Below are 22579 nucleotides of genomic sequence, written 5' to 3' on the forward strand. Positions count from 1 at the left end.
CCCCTTTATTAATTTTGTTGCCCTCCTTTGTACTCTCTCTAGTTCCATTATATCCTTCCTGAGCACCGGTGCCCAAAACTGGACACAGTACTCCATGTGCGGTCTAACTAGGGATTTGTACAGAGGCAGTATAATGCTCTCATCATGTGTATCCAGACCTCTTTTAATGCACCCCATGATCCTGTTTGCCTTGGCAGCTGCTGCCTGGCACTGGACTAACATAGATGATAAAAGAACCTCTTCCGACAAGACTACAACCTGCAGTAACCACTGATCCACCAAACCGCTGCACGACCAACTCTACCCTCACCTACTGTTTCCTCACCCATCCCTTGTTGATTGTGACCCCTAACAGGCAGGGTCCTCTCTCCTCCTGTACCAGTTGTGACTTTTATTGTTTAATATTACTGTACTCATTTTTATTCTGTATACCCCTTTTGACATATAAAGCGCCATGGAAAAAATGGCTCTATAATAATAAATAATAATAAGTATATAGAAAGTGGGGTGCTCACTACACTGGTTTGGTGCTTAGGAGAAAAATAGAAACATCCAAAAAAGTAACTCCAGCATACAATACAAGTCAATATAATTCAAACATGAATTTATTACAAACTCCAATGACGTTTCAATGACGTTATTCGTCCAAAGAAAAATAGATTAACACCGCATACGTAGTGGGAAAAAAAGAGACTATAATATTCATCACTTCACAGGTAATTGTTTCAACGTTTCGGCTTATGAGCCTTTTTCAAGAAAACCTGTACATGTATCTGTAATGATATTAAAATGAATACATTAGGTACATATAACTCCACAACAAGAGAAAAAGTGTAAAAAACATTGGTAGGAATAAGTATAATCTCAGATCATATCCTGATGTCATTCAGGATCTAAAATCATCCCTTTAAGATATGTAAAACCATACATCATATAATGGGATATACCACGTAGCATAAACGGAACCGAAAAACACTGTATCCCTCAGTCAAAGCAGAAAACCATTCCAAGAAAAAAAGGGGAAAAGGAAAAAAGAAAAAGAAAAAAAATGAAATAATGAGGTCCAAAAGGGAAGGGAAAAGGAACCAAAAAATTATATATAAGGTTCAAAAATGAAAACAATGCTCCATGCCGGACAAAAGCAAAAAATATACATTAATAATGTGGACATGCAAGGCCATAAAAATGTCAGGTACCATAGATAAAGACCATGCATGGCCAAAGTGAAAACAGGACAAAATGAAACCGAAACAGCTAAAAGTGAATCCGAAACAGCTCAAAGATGAAAGGCAGCGGCAGGGAACAAAAAGAACTGGGTATGACAAGATAAGCAGAAAGTTGCGTACGAATATAAAATCATTACCGGTCACTGTCCCCGATGGGGCTCACAATCTAGAATCCCTATCAGTATGTCTTTGGAATGTGGGAGGAAACCGGAGTGCCCGGAGGAAACCCACGCAAGCACAGAGAGAACATACAAACTCTTTGCAGATGTTGTTCTGGGTGGGATTAGAACCCAGGAACCAAGCGCTGCAAGGCTGCAGTGCTAACCACTGAGCCACCGTGATGCATGATTTACAGCTGCTAGCCAGCCTGAGTACATGTGGGGGTTGCCTAATTGCTAGGGAATCCCCACATGTATTCAAGCTGTCTAGTAGCTATAAATGATGCAGCTGAGGCAGCGAAAACTAAATCTCCGAGCAGTTACAAATACTCAGAGACCACCCGAGTGTGCTAGGGAAAACCCAAGCAACGATTATACTTGCTCATCACCATTTATAACCTCATAAATGCTAATTTTACTATCAATTTTACATAGTAAAATATTTATTTTCAATACTACTAAGGATATAGAAATACTGTATTTCTTTTGACTATACCAACAGTCATTATACGCTTATTTTACTGATAAGTGACTATTCCATCAGAAATTCCACGCTAACACGCACCAAATTACTGTCTGCCTTCATTCTAACAATTTTATGTTTCTAGTTATATAATAGTTTTTGGCCTTTTAAATACACATTAAAATGTGTCTTATTTAATCACAGAGATGCATAAGTATTATGTTACATGCTGCAAAGCCTGAAATGGTAAGGTTATATCCCAAACAGTTTAGTGTAATCTATTCGACAGTAAAAAAGAGCAAGGTTGACACGAAGGTCTATAAACCCATAAATACGATGCCAAGCAGGACTGACATTTGGTGAACATTTGTTCCTGGCATAAACTATAAACAGCAGTAATTTTCCACTTTGATGATACAGTCTCCCCATTCCCCCCACTGAAATGCATGTTTCTTAAGTAAAAGCAATGCAAGGCCATAAAAAAGGGCTAATAAATGTAAAAGTTGTCAAAGTTACAAATGTATTATGCTCCAAAGACATAGAATTGTGTATAAAATACATTTGTGAACTGTTAGCTTTGCAAAATATATGAAATGAATATCTCTAATTCTAATCCCTTAACAACATCTGCCGTGTGTGTATGGAGTAAGTTAGTAGCAGGTGTATTAAGCTGGTTAACATGGTGAGCTCGCCCCAAACTTGGCAGGTAATAGTTTTTAAGGTTGAAGGAAGACTTTAAGTCCATCTAGTTTAACCCATGGCCTAACCTAACATGCCCTAACATGTTGATCCAGAGGAAGGCAAAAAAAACCATGTGGCAAAGAGTAAGCTCCACATTGGAGGAAAAAAATTCCTTCCCGACTCCACATACGGCAATCAGACTAGTTCCCTGGATCAACACCCTAACAAGGAATCTAGTGTATATACCCTGTAACATTATACTTTTTAAGAAAGGCATCCAGTCCCCTCTTAAATTTAAGTAATGAATTGCTCATTACAACATCATACGGCAGAGAGTTCCATAGTCTCACTGCTCTTACAGTAAAGAATCCGTGTCTGTTATTATGCTTAAACCTTCTTTCCTCCAGATGTAGATTATGCCCCCTTGTCCCTGTCTCAGGTCTATGATTAAAAAGATCATCAGAAAGGTCTTTGTACTGCCCCCTCATATATTTATACATTAAAATAAGATCACCCCTTAGTCTTCGTTTTTCCAAACTAAATAGCCCCAAGTGTAATAACTTATCTTGGTATTGCAGACCCCCCAGTCCTCTAATAACCTTCGTCGCTCTTCTCTGCACCGGCTCCAGTTCAGCTATGTCTTTCTTATACACCGGAGACCAGAACTGTGCACAGTATTCTAAGTGTGGTCGAACTAGTGAGAGGTAAAATGATGTTCTCTTCATGAGCATCTATGCCTCTTTTAATGCATCCCATTATTTTATTTGCTTTTGTAGCAGCTGCCTGACATTGGCCACTAAATGTGAGTTTGTCATCCACCCATACACCCAGGTCTTTTTCATTGACGGTTTTGCCCAGAGTTTTAGAATTAAGCACATAGTTATACATCTTATTACTTCTACCAAAGTGCATGACCTTACATTTATCCCCATTAAAGCTCATTTTCCATTTATCAGCCCAAGATTCTAGTTTACATAAATCATCCTGTAATATAAAATTGTCCTCCTCTCTATTGATTACCCTGCAGCGTTTAGTGTCATCTGCAAATATTGAAATTCCACTCTGTATGCCCCCTACAAGGTCATTAATAAATATGTTAAAAAGAAGAGGGCCCAATACTGACCCCTGTGGTACCCAACTGCTAACCGCGACCCTGTCCAAGTGTGCTCCATTAATAACCACCCTTTGTTTCCTATCCCTGAGCCAGCTCTTAAGCCACTTACACATATTTTCCCCTATCCCCATTATTCTCATTTTATGTATCAACCTTTTGTGTGGCACCGTACCAAAAGCTTTTGAAAAGTCCATATACACTACGTCCACTGGGTTCCCTTGGTCCATTCTGTAACTTACTTCTTCATAGAAATTGATGAGATTAGTCTGACAGGAACGGTCATTAGTAAACCCATGTTAATGGTTGTATGTTATAGTCAGGACCTGCCTCTAACAATTGTTAACCTTTTACTGTACATACCGTTGACAGCGGCATTAACAATGCACTGTTATGGGTGCATGTCATTCTATGCCCTCATCGGCACGCCCATGACATAATCACAGGTCTCTGACGAGTTGCTATGACAGTGGGGGCTCTGTTGAAGACCTTTGTGCTTGTCATTATGGAATTCCCTTGAAACACTGCCTGTGGCCGGGCTTCAAAGGAGACTGTCATTTTCCCTATATGCAGCAATACTGTGGCATCAATGTATATAGCACAATCAATCAGATGTTCACAGCTTCAAGTCCCCTAAGGGGACTAACAAATACAGTGAAAAGTAAAAAAAAGTTGTTTTAAAAAAACATGAAAAAACATAAAAGTTCAAATCACTCCCTTTTCCCTTATTAAAAGTAAAGTTAATAGGAAAATTAAAAAAGATACATACAGTGGGGCAAAAAAGTATTTAGTCAGTCAGCAATAGTGCAAGTTCCACCACTTAAAAAGATGAGAGGCGTCTGTAATTTACATCATAGGTAGACCTCAACTATGCGAGGCAAACTGAGAAAAAAAAATCCAGAAAATCACATTGTCTGTTTTTTTAACATTTTATTTGCATATTATGGTGGAAAATAAGTATTTGGTCAGAAACAAAATTTCATCTCAATACTTTGTAATATATCCTTTGTTGGCAATGACAGAGGTCAAACGTTTTCTGTAAGTCTTCACAAGGTTGCCACACACTCTTGTTGGTATGTTGGCCCATTCCTCCATGCAGATCTCCTCTAGAGCAGTGATGTTTTTGGCTTTTCACTTGGCAACACGGACTTTCAACTCCCTCCAAAGGTTTTCTATAGGGTTGAGATCTGGAGACTGGCTAGGCCACTCCAGGACCTTGAAATGCTTCTTACGAAGCCACTCCTTCGTTGCCCTGGTGGTGTGCTTTGGATCATTGTCATGTTGAAAGACCCAGCCACGTTTCATCTTCAATGCCCTTGCTGATGGAAGGAGGTTTGCACTCAAAATCTCACGATACATGGCCCCATTCATTCTTTCATGTACCCGGATCAGTCGTCCTGGCCCCTTGGCAGAGAAACAGCCCCAAAGCATGATGTTTCCACCACCATGCTTTACAGTAGGTATGGTGTTTGATGGATGCAACTCAGTATTCTTTTTCCTCCAAACACGACAAGTTGTGTTTCTACCAAACAGTTCCAGTTTGGTTTCATCAGACCATAGGACATTCTCCCAAAACTCCTCTGGATCATCCAAATGCTCTCTAGCAAACTTCAGACGGGCCCGGACATGTACTGGCTTAAGCAGTGGGACACGTCTGGCACTGCAGGATCTGAGTCCATGGTGGCGTAGTGTGTTACTTATTGTAGGCCTTGTTACATTGGTCCCAGCTCTCTGCAGTTCATTCATTAGGTCCCTTCGCGTGGTTCTGGGATTTTTGCTCACCGTTCTTGTGATCATTCTGACCCCACGGGGTGGGATTTTGCGTGGAGCCCCAGATCGAGGGAGATTATCAGTGGTCTTGTATGTCTTCCATTTTCTAATTATTGCTCCCACTGTTGATTTCTTCACTCCAAGCTGGTTGGCTATTGCAGATTCAGTCTTCCCAGCCTGGTGCAGGGCTACAATTTTGTTTTTGGTGTCCTTTGACAGCTCTTTGGTCTTCACCATAGTGGAGTTTGGAGTCAGACTGTTTGAGGGTGTGCACAGGTGTCTTTTTATACTGATAACAAGTTTAAACAGGTGCCATTACTACAGGTAATGAGTGGAGGAAAGAGGAGACTCTTAAAGAAGAAGTTACAGGTCTGTGAGAGCCAGAAATCTTGATTGTTTGTTTCTGACCAAATACTTATTTTCCACCATAATATGCAAATAAATTGTTAAAAAAACAGACAATGTGATTTTCTGGATTTTTTTTTCTCAGTTTGTCTCCCATAGTTGAGGTCTACCTATGATGTAAATTACAGACGCCTCTCATCTTTTTAAGTGGTGGAACTTGCACTATTGCTGACTGACTAAATACTTTTTTGCCCCACTGTATGTGGTATCACCACATTCAGAAAAGTCCGATCTATCAAAATAGTAACATAGTAACATAGTAACATAGTAACATAGTTAGTAAGGCCGAAAAAAGACATTTGTCCATCCAGTTCAGCCTATATTCCATCATAATAAATACCCAGATCTACGTCCTTCTACAGAACCTAATAATTGTATGATACAATATTGTTCTGCTCCAGGAAGACATCCAGGCCTCTCTTGAACCCCTCGACTGAGTTCGCCATCACCACCTCCTCAGGCAAGCAATTCCAGATTCTCACTGCCCTAACAGTAAAGAATCCTCTTCTATGTTGGTGGAAAAACCTTCTCTCCTCCAGACGCAAAGAATGCCCCCTTGTGCCCGTCACCTTCCTTGGTATAAACAGATCCTCAGCGAGATATTTGTATTGTCCCCTTATATACTTATACATGGTTATTAGATCGCCCCTCAGTCGTCTTTTTTCTAGACTAAATAATCCTAATTTCGCTAATCTATCTGGGTATTGTAGTTCTCCCATCCCCTTTATTAATTTTGTTGCCCTCCTTTGTACTCTCTCTAGTTCCATTATATCCTTCCTGAGCACCGGTGCCCAAAACTGGACACAGTACTCCATGTGCGGTCTAACTAGGGATTTGTACAGAGGCAGTATAATGCTCTCATCATGTGTATCCAGACCTCTTTTAATGCACCCCATGATCCTGTTTGCCTTGGCAGCTGCTGCCTGGCACTGGCTGCTCCAGGTAAGTTTATCATTAACTAGGATCCCCAAGTCCTTCTCCCTGTCAGATTTACCCAGTGGTTTCCCGTTCAGTGTGTAATGGTGATATTGATTCCCTCTTCCCATGTGTATAACCTTACATTTATCATTGTTAAACCTCATCTGCCACCTTTCAGCCCAAGTTTCCAACTTATCCAGATCCATCTGTAGCAGAATACTATCTTCTCTTGTATTAACTGCTTTACATAGTTTTGTATCATCTGCAAATATCGATATTTTACTGTGTAAACCTTCTACCAGTAGTAAAATAAATAATCCGATCAGTAAACAATTAAATGGAAAAAATTCAAGAATGCCAAATTAGATTTTTTTGGTAACTGCAATAGCACAAAAAAAAGCTGTAACAAGCAAGCAAAATGTCATATCTATCCCAAAATGGTATCAATAAAAAGTTGTCTCGTCCTTCAAAAGATACCAAATATACGCATGTATAAGCCAATTTTTTCAGCACTTTTTTGTGTGCTGAAAACACCCCCCTCGTCAGCTTATATACAAGTCATTGTCCCAGAAAGCTGGCTGGGGGAGGGGGAGCGGCAGAGCAGTGGGTCACAGAGGCAGGAGCTGGCGTCTGTGGCTGTAACTGTGCCCGCTGCTAAAGAGAAATAAATATTCACTGCGCTGGCAGTGAATATTCATTTCTGTTATAGCAAACACAGTTACAGCTGCAGCCACCCGCTTCCAGCACACATCCTACTTACCTTCCCTTCGTGCCTTCAATGCATCTCCTTCTGGTGCCAGTCTTCCAGCTGAGCCATCATGTGTCCCCCGCTCATTAAGGTAATGAATATTCACCCCACTCCCATATACGTGGAGTGAATATTCATTATGTTAATGAGTGGGGACATGTGATCGCTTAGCTGGAAGAGCTGCTGGCACCGAAAGGAGATGCAGTGAGGGTATGCAGGGAAGGTAAGTAGGATGTGTTTTTTTATATAGTAACTATGCATACAAAGAAGTGGATAAGCAGCCATGCCTACAGCGAGCCATGCATACAAGGACAGGGATGAGGAGCCATGCATGCAAGGACAGGGAAAGAGAGCCATGCATACAAGAACGGGGACGGGGAGCCATGCATACAGAGACAGGGATGGGGAGCCATGAATACAAGGATGGGGATGGGGAGCCATGCATACAAGGATGAGGATGGGGAGCCATGCATACAGAGACAGTGAAGGGGAGCCATGCATATAAGGACAGGGATGGAGAGCCATGCATACCAGGATAGGGATGAGGTGACAATGCATACCCGGCTTATACTCAAGTCAATACGTTTTCCCAGTTTTTCGTGGCAAAATTAGGTGCCTTGTACTCAAGATGACTTATTCTCAAATATATATGGTAAGCTGTCTCACAGCTCCATTGACTGAAAAATAAAAATATTATTTTTCTAAGAAAATGACTACACAACCACCAAAATTTTTTTGGGAAACTTTTGATTTTTTCTTCACAACTAAACTAATACAAAGCTTGACATGTTTGGTATCACCATGGTTATGCTGATGAGAAAAAATCATACTGCAAGGTCATTTTTGACACAAAATGTATGCCTTTCACTATATGGTGACCAGATAGTAATAAGAACTGATCCCCATGATAGTACTTTGTAGATAAAAGTTTTTATTAATGAATATTAAAACCAGAAAATAATCATAAAAGGAAGGGTGCTCATTCCTATGACTAGTGACTATACAGCCAGAGAGTCTTACCAAAAAAATCTCTGCCCCGACGTGCGTTTCGCAACTGCTTCTTCCGGAGAGGCCTCCCAAATAAACAGTTGCGAAACGTGCGTCAGGGCAGAGGGATGTCGAGAGGATTCCACGTGGCTATACACCAGGTAATAGTGTAGCTTTACATATAATTGCAGCCTCAGCACTATAGCACTTTATACATGTCAGCAATAAGGGTCATATGTTGAAGTACCCAGCCTATGGGAATGTCCAGCTAGCTAACATCTTGCAGTCATGTTTATTTCATATGAGTAATGTAATTTAGCTTCAGTAAGAATTATTTGCCTTTACTGTGTTAATAGACCATGTTTTTTGGTAAGACTCTATGGCTGTATAGTCCCTCGTCATAGGATTGAGCACCCTTCCTTTTATGTTTATTTTCTGATTTTAATATTCATTAATAAAACCAACTTTTATCTACAAAGTACTATCGTGGGGATCAGTTCTTATTACTATCTGGTTACCATATAGTGAAAGTCATTGTGTTTAATAGTACTTTACCCATAAGGTGACGGGTTAATTACTCTGGACATCTTGATGTGAATATAAAATGTATGCCGTAAAAACAATTCTCAAAAAACAATGTCATTTTTTTCTTAATCTCATCGAACTTGGAAGTTTTTCCCCATTTTTTAGTACAGTATGTGGTAAAATGAAAGGAGTCATTCAAAAGTACAACTTGTCCAGCAAAAAGATGTCTATGTAGACAGAAAAATAAAAGAGTTATGGCTCTGGTAAGAAGGTGAGGCAAAACAAAAATACAAAAACGGAAATTGACCCCATTGGGAAGGGATTAAAGCCCGTTTGCAAACTGTGGTACTACATTATTAGAAGGTCCCTAACGTACTGTAAGTAGCCAGATAACTCCAGCTGCAAGCCGGAGTAATGCATGCCTACAGAGTGGAAATCAAGGAGGAAACATAGATTCTTTGTGGTGTCCCTGCAGCAGTGAATGGATTTCTTGGGAATTTTTGTTGGCCTAAGGCTTCTCCGCTCTGTGCTTTGATTCTTTATTGAGAGAAAAACAACAAATATTAGGGAATTTTTAATAATAATATCAATTTCCTAATATAGTAACCAAAGTAAATTCAAAACTTGAAATCTATGGCTTAAAAATCTAATACAATGTAACGCATAAGGGGTGGATGAGACAGATGAGTTTTTAAAGGACAATATATTGGAATATTTTGCCCATTTTCATACAATTTATCAACTATATAGCTTACAATGTCAGTATATAAAACGGATATAGCAGAAGGCCAAGCCTAGACGAGAAGGGAATATTAAAAAAAGAAAACAAAGCTTGAATATGTAGAACTTGGGCCTAAATTGACACAAGCTTCTCCTAAACTTTTGTAGTTGACTTAAAGCTTTACCAGAACTTACAAAACTGTACTTAGAAAGCAAATCTATTAAATTAAGACTTTTACTAGTTAATTTTCAGGGAATTTTATATCATTGCTATTATTCTTTCCGTGAATGGTTTCCATATTTAAACCACCCAATCAAAATCAAAGAGGTTTCCCTGTCTCAATAAAGCTTTTACAAACAGTTGACAATGGTTTACAAAAAAGCCAAGATGAATGTTTTTAATCTTATCAATCCAGTCAGCAGACACATTGCTGTTTCCTAATTTGTCACTGTTTATTTGGCTCAAAATATTTGTGTCCCCTGGACATTTGACCACTACAGTATCCTCAATGGTGTCGAAACATCATCATTTCATTGGTTTGCTGCAACGGTCAGTTGACCACATATTAAGGAAGCATGAGCACTGGACTGGTAAGGAATTATAACTTTTCTTTCTCTAGATCATTGTGAGCTGATTGTAGATTATTTAATGTACTGTAAGTGGAAAACCCCTTTTATAAATAAGCATTATGTACACATTGCAGTATCTCACACATTTTTTAATATGGCAAATTTCACAAATTTAAATAGCACACAATCTAGATCCTCGTATTGAAGACCACTGCCCGACATGCAGTCGTTTCTGTGATTTAAGGGGATAAGTGTAAGCACATTGTGAGCAGTGCTTTTTGCTTTAGTTTGTGAACACGTAATCTAGATTAACCTTAATCTGTTGTATTTTTTTCAGCTTACTGCACATCTGCAGTAGCGTGACCAAAGTGTGGCTTATGTTAGATCTGAATGCGCTAAATGTCCTGTAACCTGCATAATGTCGGGATGTTGTTTCCCTTAGTTAGCTTTAAAAATGAAGAGAACGTATTTGGATTACACCAGTATTAGGTTTGAGATGATTACGTTTAAATGCAAAATGAAAAAATAAAGAATTGCCATAAAATTGGCATAAGAGTGGGTAGTCAAGATTGTGATGTAGTCTCCTATTTCTAACACACAGAGATAAAGAAGATCCAAATTATTAAATTAGCACTATCCTGACCAAAGTATTCTTGGGCCTAAAACGTGGACTCAACATGGGAGATGACTACTGTTTTTAAAAATAAACACTTTATTGATACAGATAGATATGTTGTGCAACATAGTAATTTGTCTCCAGGCTAGCCCAAAGTGTCTCTGGGCATAAAAAAACTGCATCATGCTGTGCATTGATTTTTCAATAGGTTGATTTGACTTTGGGTTACTGATATCACACCGGCAACAGAGCGGAGAGGAATTTATCACATCAAATTAAATTTAAGGAGTTGTTCAGTGCCAACAAGTTATCACCTATCCACAGGATACGTAATAATTTATTGATTGTTGGGGGTCCAACTGCTAGGACCTACATTGATCAGCAGAACGGGGCACTTTTAGCCATGTTAGAATGGAGTGGAAGTGCACCTGTTCTACCACTGTTCCATTCAATCTATAGAGGACTGCCGGAAAAAATGAGTGCTGAGCATAGCAGCCCCATAGGGAATGAATGGCGCAAGGGTTGAGCATGTACACTGCCTCCATTCTAAAAGAGATAAAAGTTCTGCTGATGGGTGCGGATGCCAGCAGTCGGTCCAACACGCACCATTAAGCTGTTACCTATCCTGTTGATAGGTAATAACTTGCCTGCAACAAACAATCCCTTTAAGTCTAGGTTTGCTCAAAAATATACTTAGTATAAGACGTGACTTTAAGATGGAATGAAAGCCACTTAGTATTGATTTAAAGAAGCAATAGGTGAATTGAATGAGTTTGAGCTACTGAGTTTGAGCTACAATACCAACACACAGATATCACCCGCATCCATCATTCAACCTCAGGCAATTTATGGGCATAAAAATGGCATCAAAGTTGGTAGACATTCACTGCTTACTAATTAGAATAAGTTTTAAATAGTTAAGGCTCTGTTCATATTTGTGTCAGGAGGCTCCATTGCAAATTCCAGACTAATGTGATGGCTGAAATAATGTTACATACAACTGTATTTTTCTCATAAAAATGTCGGAAACTTCAATGAGGACCCCATTAGCATTGAGTTGGGTAATGTGGGCACTAGTGGTAACAAAAATAAGACAAATCTGCAAGAGAATCTGCTTTAGCTATGAACAAACGCCGACAAGTGAGTGCAGGACAGAGCTTTCAATGACTATAGGCCACTGGTCTCCCAAGATAAAAAAATGTTAGTGTATGTGGTGAAGAATCGTGTTGAAAAGCAAGAATTAATATATGTGCAATGCTATAAGAAAAGGCATCCATATATAATACCCCACAGATCTACCCCAGAGATCAGAGACCCCACAAAAATACCCCAGAGATTGTGCGGTATAATCAGTTACTCTTGCTTTTTGATGATATTCGTGAATTCAATACATTTTTGAAGTTTTCACAGTCCACACATACAGAAAACATATAAAGGATGAATTTCTATCTGTTTTTTCTCAGCACACATTATGTTATTTAGGCAACAACGACAGGAGTGGACAATTAGGACACTGTCGAAAAAAGTAAAATTGACCTTCTTGCCCATAGTGACCAATCACAGCATAGCTTAAATTTCTTAGAGTGCCTGAGAACAATGAAAACTGTGCTGTGATTGGCTTCTATTAGCAACGATGACAGTTTTTCTTTTAGAAACTTTGATAATGGTTCAAAGGCCTCAGGCATAATAGGGCTGCTAAAAAATTATGAGGACATATTTTGTTTTTGTATATTTTATGATTTTGCGTTATTTTTGTGAGACTGTAAAAGGGGTTTTGTGAGACTACCATCTTTATTCTGGGTTATTACGGTCCAACTGGCATCCCACCGTTCTGCTGAATTAAAGGTTTTTGACGCTTGCCGTTAATTACTAGGTATAGCGCCACACATTTTTTGTAGTGTTGCCTCGCAGTACAAATCAGTGGCTTTCAGTTTATCCTAAGGTTTTCAATACCTTTTCACCTTTTGTCCTGCAGTTTTCTTTCTATCACCATTTGTGGAGCTTCTCTGATTTGTTGAATCGAAAAAAATAGGGTTCTATAGCCAAGATGGATCGCAGACAGAATCAGGCTCTTTATTTGTACCTAAGATATTCAGTTCACTGACATTTTACATTTAATTTTAAATGTAATTTGGTTTACTTTACATTTTTTCAAAGTTTTAAATCTCAGATATACTGAGCTACATAAAAAGTGTAAAATAAGTTTTGGGTGCAGAAGATGATGAAGTGAGCAAAGAATGTGCATATAAGTCAGAGGTTCCCAGAAAAGCTGTATGATGTTAGTTTTTTGGTATTTGTATGTACAGTTAACCCCTTCCCGACCTGTGACACAGCGTATGCGTCATGAAAGTCGGTGCCAATCCGACCTGTGACGCATATGCTGTGTCACAGAAAGATCGCGTCCCTGCAGATCGGGTGAAAGGGTTAACTCCCATTTCACCCGATCTGCGGGGACAGGGGGAGTGGTAGTTTAGCCCAGGGGGGGTGGCTTCACCCCCTCGTGGCTACGATCGCTCTGATTGGCTGTTGAAAGTGAAACTGCCAATCAGAGCGATTTGTAATATTTCACCTAAAAAAATGGTGAAATATTACAATCCAGCCATGGCCGATGCTGCAATATCATCGGCCATGGCTGGAAATACTAATGTGCACCCACCCCACCCCACCGATCGCCCCCCCAGCCCTCCGATCTGTGGCCCGCTCCCCTCCGTCCTGTGCTCCGCTCCCCCGTCCTCCTGCCCGCTCCCCCCGTGCTCCAGTCACACCCCCCGCGCTCCAATCAAACCCCCCCGCACTCCGATCCCCCCCCCGTGCTCCGAACCACCCCCCCTGCACACCGATCCACCCCCCCTGCACACCGATCCACCCGCCCGCACACCGATCACTCTCCCCCATGCTCCGATCCCTCCCCCCCCGTGCTCCGACGCCCCCCCGTGCCCTGATCTCCCCCCCCCTGTGCCCTGATCTCCCCCCCTTATACTTACCGATCCTGGCGGGGTCCCGTCCGTCTTCTTCCCCGAGCGCCGCCATGTTCCAAAATGGCGGGCGCATGCGCAGTGCGCCCGCCGAATTTGCCGGCCGGCAGATTCGTTCCAATGTGAATTTTGATCACTGTGATATAATCTATCACAGTGGTCAAAATAAAAAAACAGTAAATGACCCCCCCCATTTGTCCCCCATAGATAGGGACAATAATAAAATAAAGAATTTTTTTTTTTTTCACTAAGGTTGGAGTTAGAACTAGGGTTAGGGTTAGGGTTAGGGGTAGGGTTAGGGGTAGGGGTAGGGGTAGGGGTAGGGTTAGGGGTAGGGTTAGGGCTAGGGGTAGGGTTAGGGGTAGGGTTAGGGGTAGGGTTAGGGTTAGGGGTAGGGTTAGGGGTAGGGTTAGGGGTAGGGTTAGGGTTAGGGTTTCGGTATGTGCACACGTATTCTGGTCCTCTGCGGATTTTTCCGCAGCGGATTTGATAAATCCGCAGTGCTAAACCGCTGCGGATTTATGGCAGATTTACCGCGGTTTTTCTGCGCATTTCACTGCGGTTTTACAACTGCGATTTTCTATTGGAGCAGTTGTAAAACCGCTGTGGAATCCGCAGAAAGAAGTGACATGCTGCGGAATGTAAACCGCTGCGTTTCCGTGCAGTTTTTCCGCAGCATGTGTACAGCGATTTTTGTTTCCCATAGGTTTACATTGAACTGTAAACTCATGGGAAACTGCTGCGGATCCGCAGCGTTTTCCGAAGCGTGTGCACATACCTTTAGAATTAGGCTATGTGCACACGGTGCGGATTTGGCTGCGGATCTGCAGCGGATTGGCCGCTGCGGATTCGCAGCAGTGTTCCATCAGGTTTACAGTACCATGTAAACCTATGGAAAACCAAATCCGCTGTGCCCATGGTGCGGAAAATACCGCACGGAAACGCTGCGTTGTATTTTCCGCAGCATGTCAATTCTTTGTGCGGATTCCGCAGCGTTTTACACCTATTCCTCAATAGGAATCCGCAGGTGAAATCCGCAGTAAATCCGCAGGTAAAACGCAGTGCCTTTTACCCGCGGATTTTTCAAAAATGGTGCGGAAAAATCTCACACGAATCCGCAACGTGGGTACATAGCCTTAGGGTTAGGGTTGGGTTGGAATTAGGGTTGTGGTTAGGGTTAGGGGTGTGTTGGGGTTAGGGTTGTGGTTAGGGGTGTGTTGCGGTTAGGGTTGTGGTTAGGGTTACGGCTACAGTTGGGATAAGGGTTAGGGGTGTGTTGGCGTTAGAATTGAGGGGTTTCCACTGTTTAGGCACATCAGGGGGTCTCCAAACGCAACATGGCGCCACCATTGATTCCAGCCAATCTTTTATTCAAAAAGTCAAATGGTGCTCCTTCCCTTCCGAGCCCCGACGTGTGCCCAAACAGTGGTTTACCCCCACATATGGGGTATCAGTGTACTCAGGACAAACTGGGCAACAATTACTGGGGTCCAATTTCTCCTGTTACCCTTGAGAAAATAAAAAATTGCTTGCTAAAACATCATTTTTGAGGAAAGTAAAATGATTTTTTATTTTCACGGCTCTGCGTTGTAAACGTCTGTGAAGCACTTGGGGGTTCAAAGTGCTCACCACATATCTAGATAAGTTCCTTGGGGGGTCTAGTTTCCAAAATGGGGGCACTTGTGGGGGGTTTCTACTGTTTAGGCACACCAGGGGCTCTGCAAACGCAACGTGACGCCCGCAGACCATTCCATCAAAGTCTGCATTTCAAAACGTCACTACTTGACTTCCGAGCCCCGACATGTGCCCAAACAGTGGTTTACCCCCACATATGGGGTATCAGCGTACTCAGGACAAACTGGGCAACAATTTCTGGGGTCCAATTTCTCCTGTTACCCTTGAGAAAATAAAAAATTGCTTGCTAAAACATCATTTTTGAGGAAAGAAAAATGATTTTTTATTTTCACGGCTCTGCGTTGTAAACGTCTGTGAAGCACTTGGGGGTTCAAAGTGCTCACCACATATCTAGATAAGTTCCTTGGGGGGTCTAGTTTCCAAAATGGGGTCACTTGTGGGGGGTTTCTACTGTTTAGGCACACCAGGGGCTCTGCAAACGCAACGTGACGCCCGCAGACCATTCCATCAAAGTCTGCATTTCAAAACGTCACTACTTGACTTCCGAGCCCCGACATGTGCCCAAACAGTGGTTTACCCCCACATATGGGGTATCAGCGTACTCAGGACAAACTGGGCAACAATTACTGGGGTCCAATTTCTCCTGTTACCCTTGAGAAAATAAAAAATTGCTTGCTAAAACATCATTTTTGAGGAAAGAAAAATGATTTTTTATTTTCACGGCTCTGCGTTGTAAACGTCTGTGAAGCACTTGGGGGTTCAAAGTGCTCACCACATATCTAGATAAGTTCCTTTCGGGGTCTAGTTTCTAAAATGGGGTCACTTGTGGGGGGTTTCTACTGTTTAGCCACATCAGGGGCTCTGCAAACGCAACGTAACGCCCGCAGAGCATTCCATCAAAGTCTGCATTTCAAAATGTCACTACTTGACTTCCGAGCCCCGACATGTGCCCAAACTGTGGTTTACCCCCACATATGGGGTATCAGCGTACTCAGGAGAAACTGTACAACAACTTTTGGGGTCAAATTTCTCCTTTTACCCTTGGGAAAATAATAAATTGCAGGCTAAAAAATCATTTTAGAGAAAATAAAATTTTTATTTTATTTTCATGGCTCTGCGTTATAAACTTCTGTGAAGCACTTGGAAGTTCAAAGTCCTCACCACACATCTAGATTAGTTCCTTTGGGGGTCTAGTTTCCAAAATGGGGTCATATGTGGGGGATCTCCAATGTTTAGGCACACAGGGGCTCTCCAAACGTGACATGGTGTCCGCTAATGATAGGAGCTAATTTTCCATTTAAAAAGCCAATTGGCGTGCCTTCCCTTCTGAGCCCTGCCGTGCGCCCAAACAGTGGTTTACCCCCACATATGGGGTATCAGCGTACTCAGGACAAACTGGACAACAACATTTGCGGTCCAATTTCTCCTATTACCCTTGGCAAAATAGGAAATTCCAGGCTAAAAATCATTTTTGAGGAAAGAAAAATTATTTTTTATTTTCATGGCTCTGCATTATAAACTTCTGTGAAGCACCTGGGGGTTTAAAGTGCTAAATATGCATCTAGATAAGTTCCTTGGGGGGTCTAGTTTCCAAAATGGGGTCATTTGTGGGGGAGCTCCAATGTTTAGGCACACGTGTGCCGTGTGCCCAAACAGTGGTTTACCCCCACATATGAGGTATCGGCGTACTCGGGAGAAATTGCCCAACAAATTTTAGGATTCATTTTATCCTATTGCCCATGTGAAAATGAAAAACTGAGGCGAAAAGAATTTTTTTGTGAAAAAAAAAGTACTTTTTCATTTTTACAGATCAATTTGTGAAGCACCTGAGGGTTTAAAGTGCTCAATATGCATCTAGATAAGTTCCTTGGGGGGTCTAGTTTCCAAAATGGGGTCATTTGTGGGGGAGCTCCAATGTTTAGGCACACGGGGGCTCTCCAAACACGACATGGTGTCCGCTAACGATGGAGATAATTTTCCATTCAAAAAGTCAAATGGCGCTCCTTCCCTTCCGAACCTTACCATGTGCCCAAACAGTGGTTTACCCCCACATGTGAGGAATCGGTGTACTCAGGAGAAATTGCCAAACACATTTTAGGATCCATTTTATCCTGTTACCCATGTGAAAATGAAAAAAATTGAGGCTAAAAGAATTTTTTTGTGAAAAAAAAGTACTTTTTCATTTTTACGGATCAATTTGTGAAGCCCCCGGGGGTTCAAAGTTCTCACTATGCATCTAGATAAGTTCCTTGGGGCGTCTAGTTTCCAAAATGGGGTCACGTGTGGGGGAGCTCCAATTTTTAGGCACACGGGGGCTCTCCAAACGTGACATGGTGTCCGCTAAAGAGTGGAGCCAATTTTTCATTCAAAAAGTCAAATGGCGCTCCTTCCCTTCCAAGCCCTGCCGTGCGCCCAAACAGTGGTTTACCCCCACATATGAGGTATCAGCGTACTCAGGACAAATTGGACAACAACTTTCGTGGTTCAGTTTCTCCTTGTACCATTGGGAAAATAAAAAAAATGTTGCTAAAAGATAATTTTTGTGACTAAAAAGTTAAATGTTCATTTTTTCCTTCCATGTTGCTTCTGCTGCTGTGAAGCACCTGAAGGGTTAAAAAACTTCTTGAATGTGGTTTTGAGCACCTTGAGGGGTGCATTTTTTAGAATGGTGTCACTTTTGGGTATTTTCAGCCATATAGACCCCTCAAACTGACTTCAAATGTGAGGTGGTCCCTAAAAAAAATGGTTTTGTAAATTTCGTTGTAAAAATGAGAAATCGCTGGTCAAATTTTAACTCTTATAACTTCCTAGCAAAAAAAAATTTTGTTTCCAAAATTGTGCTGGTGTAAAGTAGACATGTGGGAAATGTTATTTATTAACTATTTTGTGTCACATAACTCTCTGGTTTAACAGAATAAAAATTCAAAATGTGAAAATTGCGAAATTTTCAAAATTTTCGCCAAATTTCCGTTTTTATCACAAATAAACGCAGAATTTATTGACCTAAATTTACCACTAACATGAAGCCCAATATGTCACGAAAAAACAATCTCAGAACCGCTAGGATCCGTTGAAGCGTTCCTGAGTTATTACCTCATAAAGGGACACTGGTCAGAATTGCAAAAAACGGCCAGGTCATTAAGGTCAAAATAGGCTGGGTCATGAAGGGGTTAAACATCTAAAAAAAGCACTATTTTTAAGAAGATTAACTCTCTGGCCAGATAACGTATCCTGTGACAGATTTTCAGCTCCACCATAAATTATGCATCATGACCATCGTTTTTAGAGAAGATAGCCCTCTAACACATTTTAATGCAATCTTGGATGGTCCTCCAAAAGAAATTTTTTTGTAAAAATATATTATATTTTAAAGTACAACACCCTGTAGAAGTCACTTACACAAGAGACAAAGTCAGTGCATAAACTGCAACTGCTGTATACGTGGAATATAAATGGTTGAATAACTGCAAAAATAATTGGAAATTACTCCAAAAAATTACTCCTAGCAGACAAATTGCTGGGATAATCTGCGCTGATTTTTTATAGATTTGTACATACAGTAATGTTAATTTTTTTTTTAAAACAAAATTAGTGACAGAAAACACTTCAAACTTTGAAAAGCCATAGCAGCTTTGATTCTGATTTTAATATTGGTGCCTCAAAGTGGTTGAAGGGTCTGATTTCAACTGCGTTTTGGCTTCTGTTAACAACTAAAGCCAGAATGCTCTGCCACCAACAAATGCCAGAACTCATTAACTTTCCACACTGTTAAATTTGACTGAAATTTAGAAACAAATATGGATATGGATAAGATATGGATTTAACTATTCAAAACAAACTTATTCTAATCAACAGTGGCCATATGCCCATTTTGATTGCAATATTCTTGCCCAAAATTACTTTGGGCCAACCTAGTGTTCAATAATTTTATACTTTGGGCCAACCTAGGGTTCAATAATTTTATACTTTGGGGCCAACCTAGAGTTCAATAATTTTATACTTTGGGGCCCAACCTAGTGTTCAATAATTTTATACTTTGGGGCCAAAGTAGTGTTCAATCATTTTTTACTTTGGGCCAACCTAGAGTTCAATAATTTTGATGATTTCTATCTATCTGTTAGCGGTGTAATATCAATGACTCATAGTAATTTAAAAAAACTGTTGCTTATTAAAATCAGTAAAAAGTGACTATCTGCCCACCTGATGCCAATTTTTAGGTCTTGTCCCACTATGGGCCATGACATTTTATTTCTATTTTGCTGTCAACTGTTTATAGGGAACTGCACGCCAATGTAATGTATTATTATGATACATTTTACACATTAATGAACTAGTAAAAACCAAAATACATTTCCTGAGAAGAAACTGTTGAATAAAAAGATACAACTTAAGCCCTGCAAAAGAAACTGGACAAATATAAAAAAATAACTTCAGCAACGTCTTTAAATCTGACATTGTTGTTCAGCATCTCTAGAGAGCAGTATTAATATGCTAAGTAGCTCTGTGCTAACAGGTGGTTGGAGAAGCAAGCCTATGCAGCATAATTACCTTCAGTATGACATCCGTGTGGTGTTGGTCCAACATGTTTGCTCTCCTGGATGATGTTATGATGACTCTGCCATACCTCCCAGGTGTTTGGAGATCAGAGTATAGACGGTGTTTTGATCGATTAACTGGGAATAGACTATCCACCAGGTTCCTCTCTATTTTGGCTAGGCTGTGTTTAGGGGCCAGCAAATATTCAATGTTCTCTTCAACCTTATACCTGCTAAAACTAGCACCCAGCAAGATTGAGATCAGTACTGGGGCTGATACAAAAAACACTGGATGGCTAGCAATGAAAAAGCCCAATCTTGAAAAGCACGATCTCAGCCCCCTGTGCAAAGCCTTCCGCAACATCCTAGTGCAGAGGAAGCTAAGGAGGGGGAGAGTCACAGGCTGAGATCTGAGGCTCTCCCAGATCCTGGCTAGGACCATCAGGGATAACAAACATGCGGAGAGACTCCCTAGTCATAGGAAACCTCAACATAGACTTAAAAAAATGCTGCTGAGAGAACAAAGCTAATAACAGGGTGATGCAACTGACAAAAACATCTCTTCTTCTACCTCTATCACTAAGGCAACATTTCTGTGCAAACTATGTGGTTTGGTTGAAATATCATTTTTTCCCTCACTTCTCAATGCCTGGCAGACCATAGAAGCCATGTACTTCAAATTCAAAGTCTGCAACCCTGTGGCTTTTAGATGGGTGTGCTAGTCTAGAAAAACTCATCAGCTATTCAGGAAACAATCTCGAAAGTTGTATTTGAACAGTCACATCCACTGCTGTATTTACTCCCAGGATGAATTGATTTTTAATTGCTCATGATGAGGAAGTGATGTCTTGAATTTTTTAGGCTGTGAGGAAAGCTAGTCTTCAGCAGCTGAACCATTTTTAGGATCAGGGTCAACGCAGATGATTTACTTGACCATTGTGAAGACAGAAGAAAAGAAGCCAGACAGCTGAATGAAACAGGATGAATGGTTGTGTCAATGAAAGTACAATCCACTTTACGTAAGTCCCATTGCTCTGTCTCCTTCTGTAGCAAGAGGTAGAATTTCTATGAAATGCAAACAAATGCTACAAGTCAAATTAATCCGTCTGACGTCATATTGTTGATAGGATGCATTTAAAAGTTGCAGTGTTCTTCTTGCAATCCTCGTCTTAAATACTGTCCACTTTGGTGAGGTCTCAGCCATAAACGAGAATTTGTGAATTCCATCATTATAGAGGCTTGATCATCACATAGATACAGTTTTGTGTATTTCATTGGTCTCAGGCGATTATATAGGCTGTCAACACATGACTGGAGAAGACTGCAAAAATCCTAGCAGCCAGAAACATCTAGGCTATTCCCAAACCTCTATGTCTCTCTTGTAGGCAGCTGCAATCTCCTCTTAGAGTGGTCGTCAGGAGCTGGCATTTTCACACGTTGAAATATAACCAGTTAGCACCTGAAATGAAAAAAAATGTAATGGTGACAAACAGATAGAGGCAAGACATAGCCCTGACCACCACCAACCCTTCCCCAAACACCAATGTCTCAGGTTTACTACTTAGAAAGGGAATACTCAAATGCACTCACAAACTTACAGCTTGAGGGAAGTATATGCAAAAGGATGATTGCATGAATGAATGAATGGATGAATGAACACTCACATCAGCAAATCCAAAATAATTAAGATATAAGCTCCATACATCAGGAAGCTGTCTTCTATTGCAGCATGATCTATAGCTCATCCCTATCCTCCCCCCTCTCCAGTCACTCCTCCCTGAATCAACTGCCACAGGGGCTGTCCCTCCTTTAAGAGAGAAATAAATACAAGGAGAAGGAAATAAATCACCACAAAATACTTTGAGAGCTGGTACCAGTACCCTCCACCCCCACGCTGAATGCACACTTTTACTCACCTTACCACCTTACACTGCCACCCCCATCTCAGGCTCCCCAGTGACTGCTCTTCCACGGCTCTTGCTGATTCACGACAAAGAGAATGCCAAGATGAATTGTTTTCTACAGCCACTAATATATAGGAAATAGCAAACAAACGCAAACGAACGTGCCATGGGTGGTTAACATCACGTAAGCTCTGCCTAGCGTTTGTCTCCTAGCAGTGATGTGATAACCCTGCAGTGAGATTCCTCATTTCGAAGCAATTACTATTAAGAAGACTGGGAAGGGCTGATCCTACCCAACGTCTGTTATCTGAAATCAATTATAGGAAGGATCAGTATATCCTACACGATGTGCCCGGTGGCACGCCATCCGTAGCATGATCGAAATGTTGGCAATACTGATGAATACATTGACAACCTATGCCTTCAGCTATAGCCTCTAGTCTGTAACATGTAAATCAAAAGGGGAATGTGCTACTCTTTCTTTGTCCTCGGTCCTGCTGAGAAGCAGTGAGATTAGCAACAGGCTTTAATGCTGAATGTGAAACTGCAGTCTGCACAGAGAATGTAGGTGAAGAGCAGCATCGCTCCATGAATAGTTCTCAGCTTTTACACGAACATAGCATAATAGGAAG

General features: G+C 40.9%; 1 protein-coding gene across 4 annotated transcripts in view; it reads right to left on the minus strand.

The window, feature by feature from the left end:
* PTCHD1 (patched domain containing 1) overlaps positions 1 to 22327 on the minus strand; it is a 323832-nt gene extending 301505 nt beyond the window's left edge. Inside the window, exons 1-2 of one of the 4 annotated variants that reach the window (XM_069761469.1) lie at positions 21960 to 22327; positions 20057 to 21502 (exon numbers count right to left, since the gene is read on the minus strand). In XM_069761469.1, coding sequence (XP_069617570.1) covers positions 20057 to 20485 — 429 coding nt within the window. In that variant the 5' untranslated portion in view covers positions 20486 to 21502; positions 21960 to 22327. Of the gene's footprint in view, positions 1 to 20056; positions 21503 to 21641; positions 21937 to 21959 lie in introns of those variants that run through there. The other 3 variants (XM_069761468.1, XM_069761470.1, XM_069761471.1) reach the window with 3 other exon arrangements.
* Between the last annotated feature and the right edge of the window lie 252 nt (positions 22328 to 22579).

The sequence above is a fragment of the Ranitomeya imitator genome, chromosome 3, assembly GCF_032444005.1.
Source record: "Ranitomeya imitator isolate aRanImi1 chromosome 3, aRanImi1.pri, whole genome shotgun sequence".
NCBI classification, from domain to species: domain Eukaryota; kingdom Metazoa; phylum Chordata; class Amphibia; order Anura; family Dendrobatidae; genus Ranitomeya; species Ranitomeya imitator.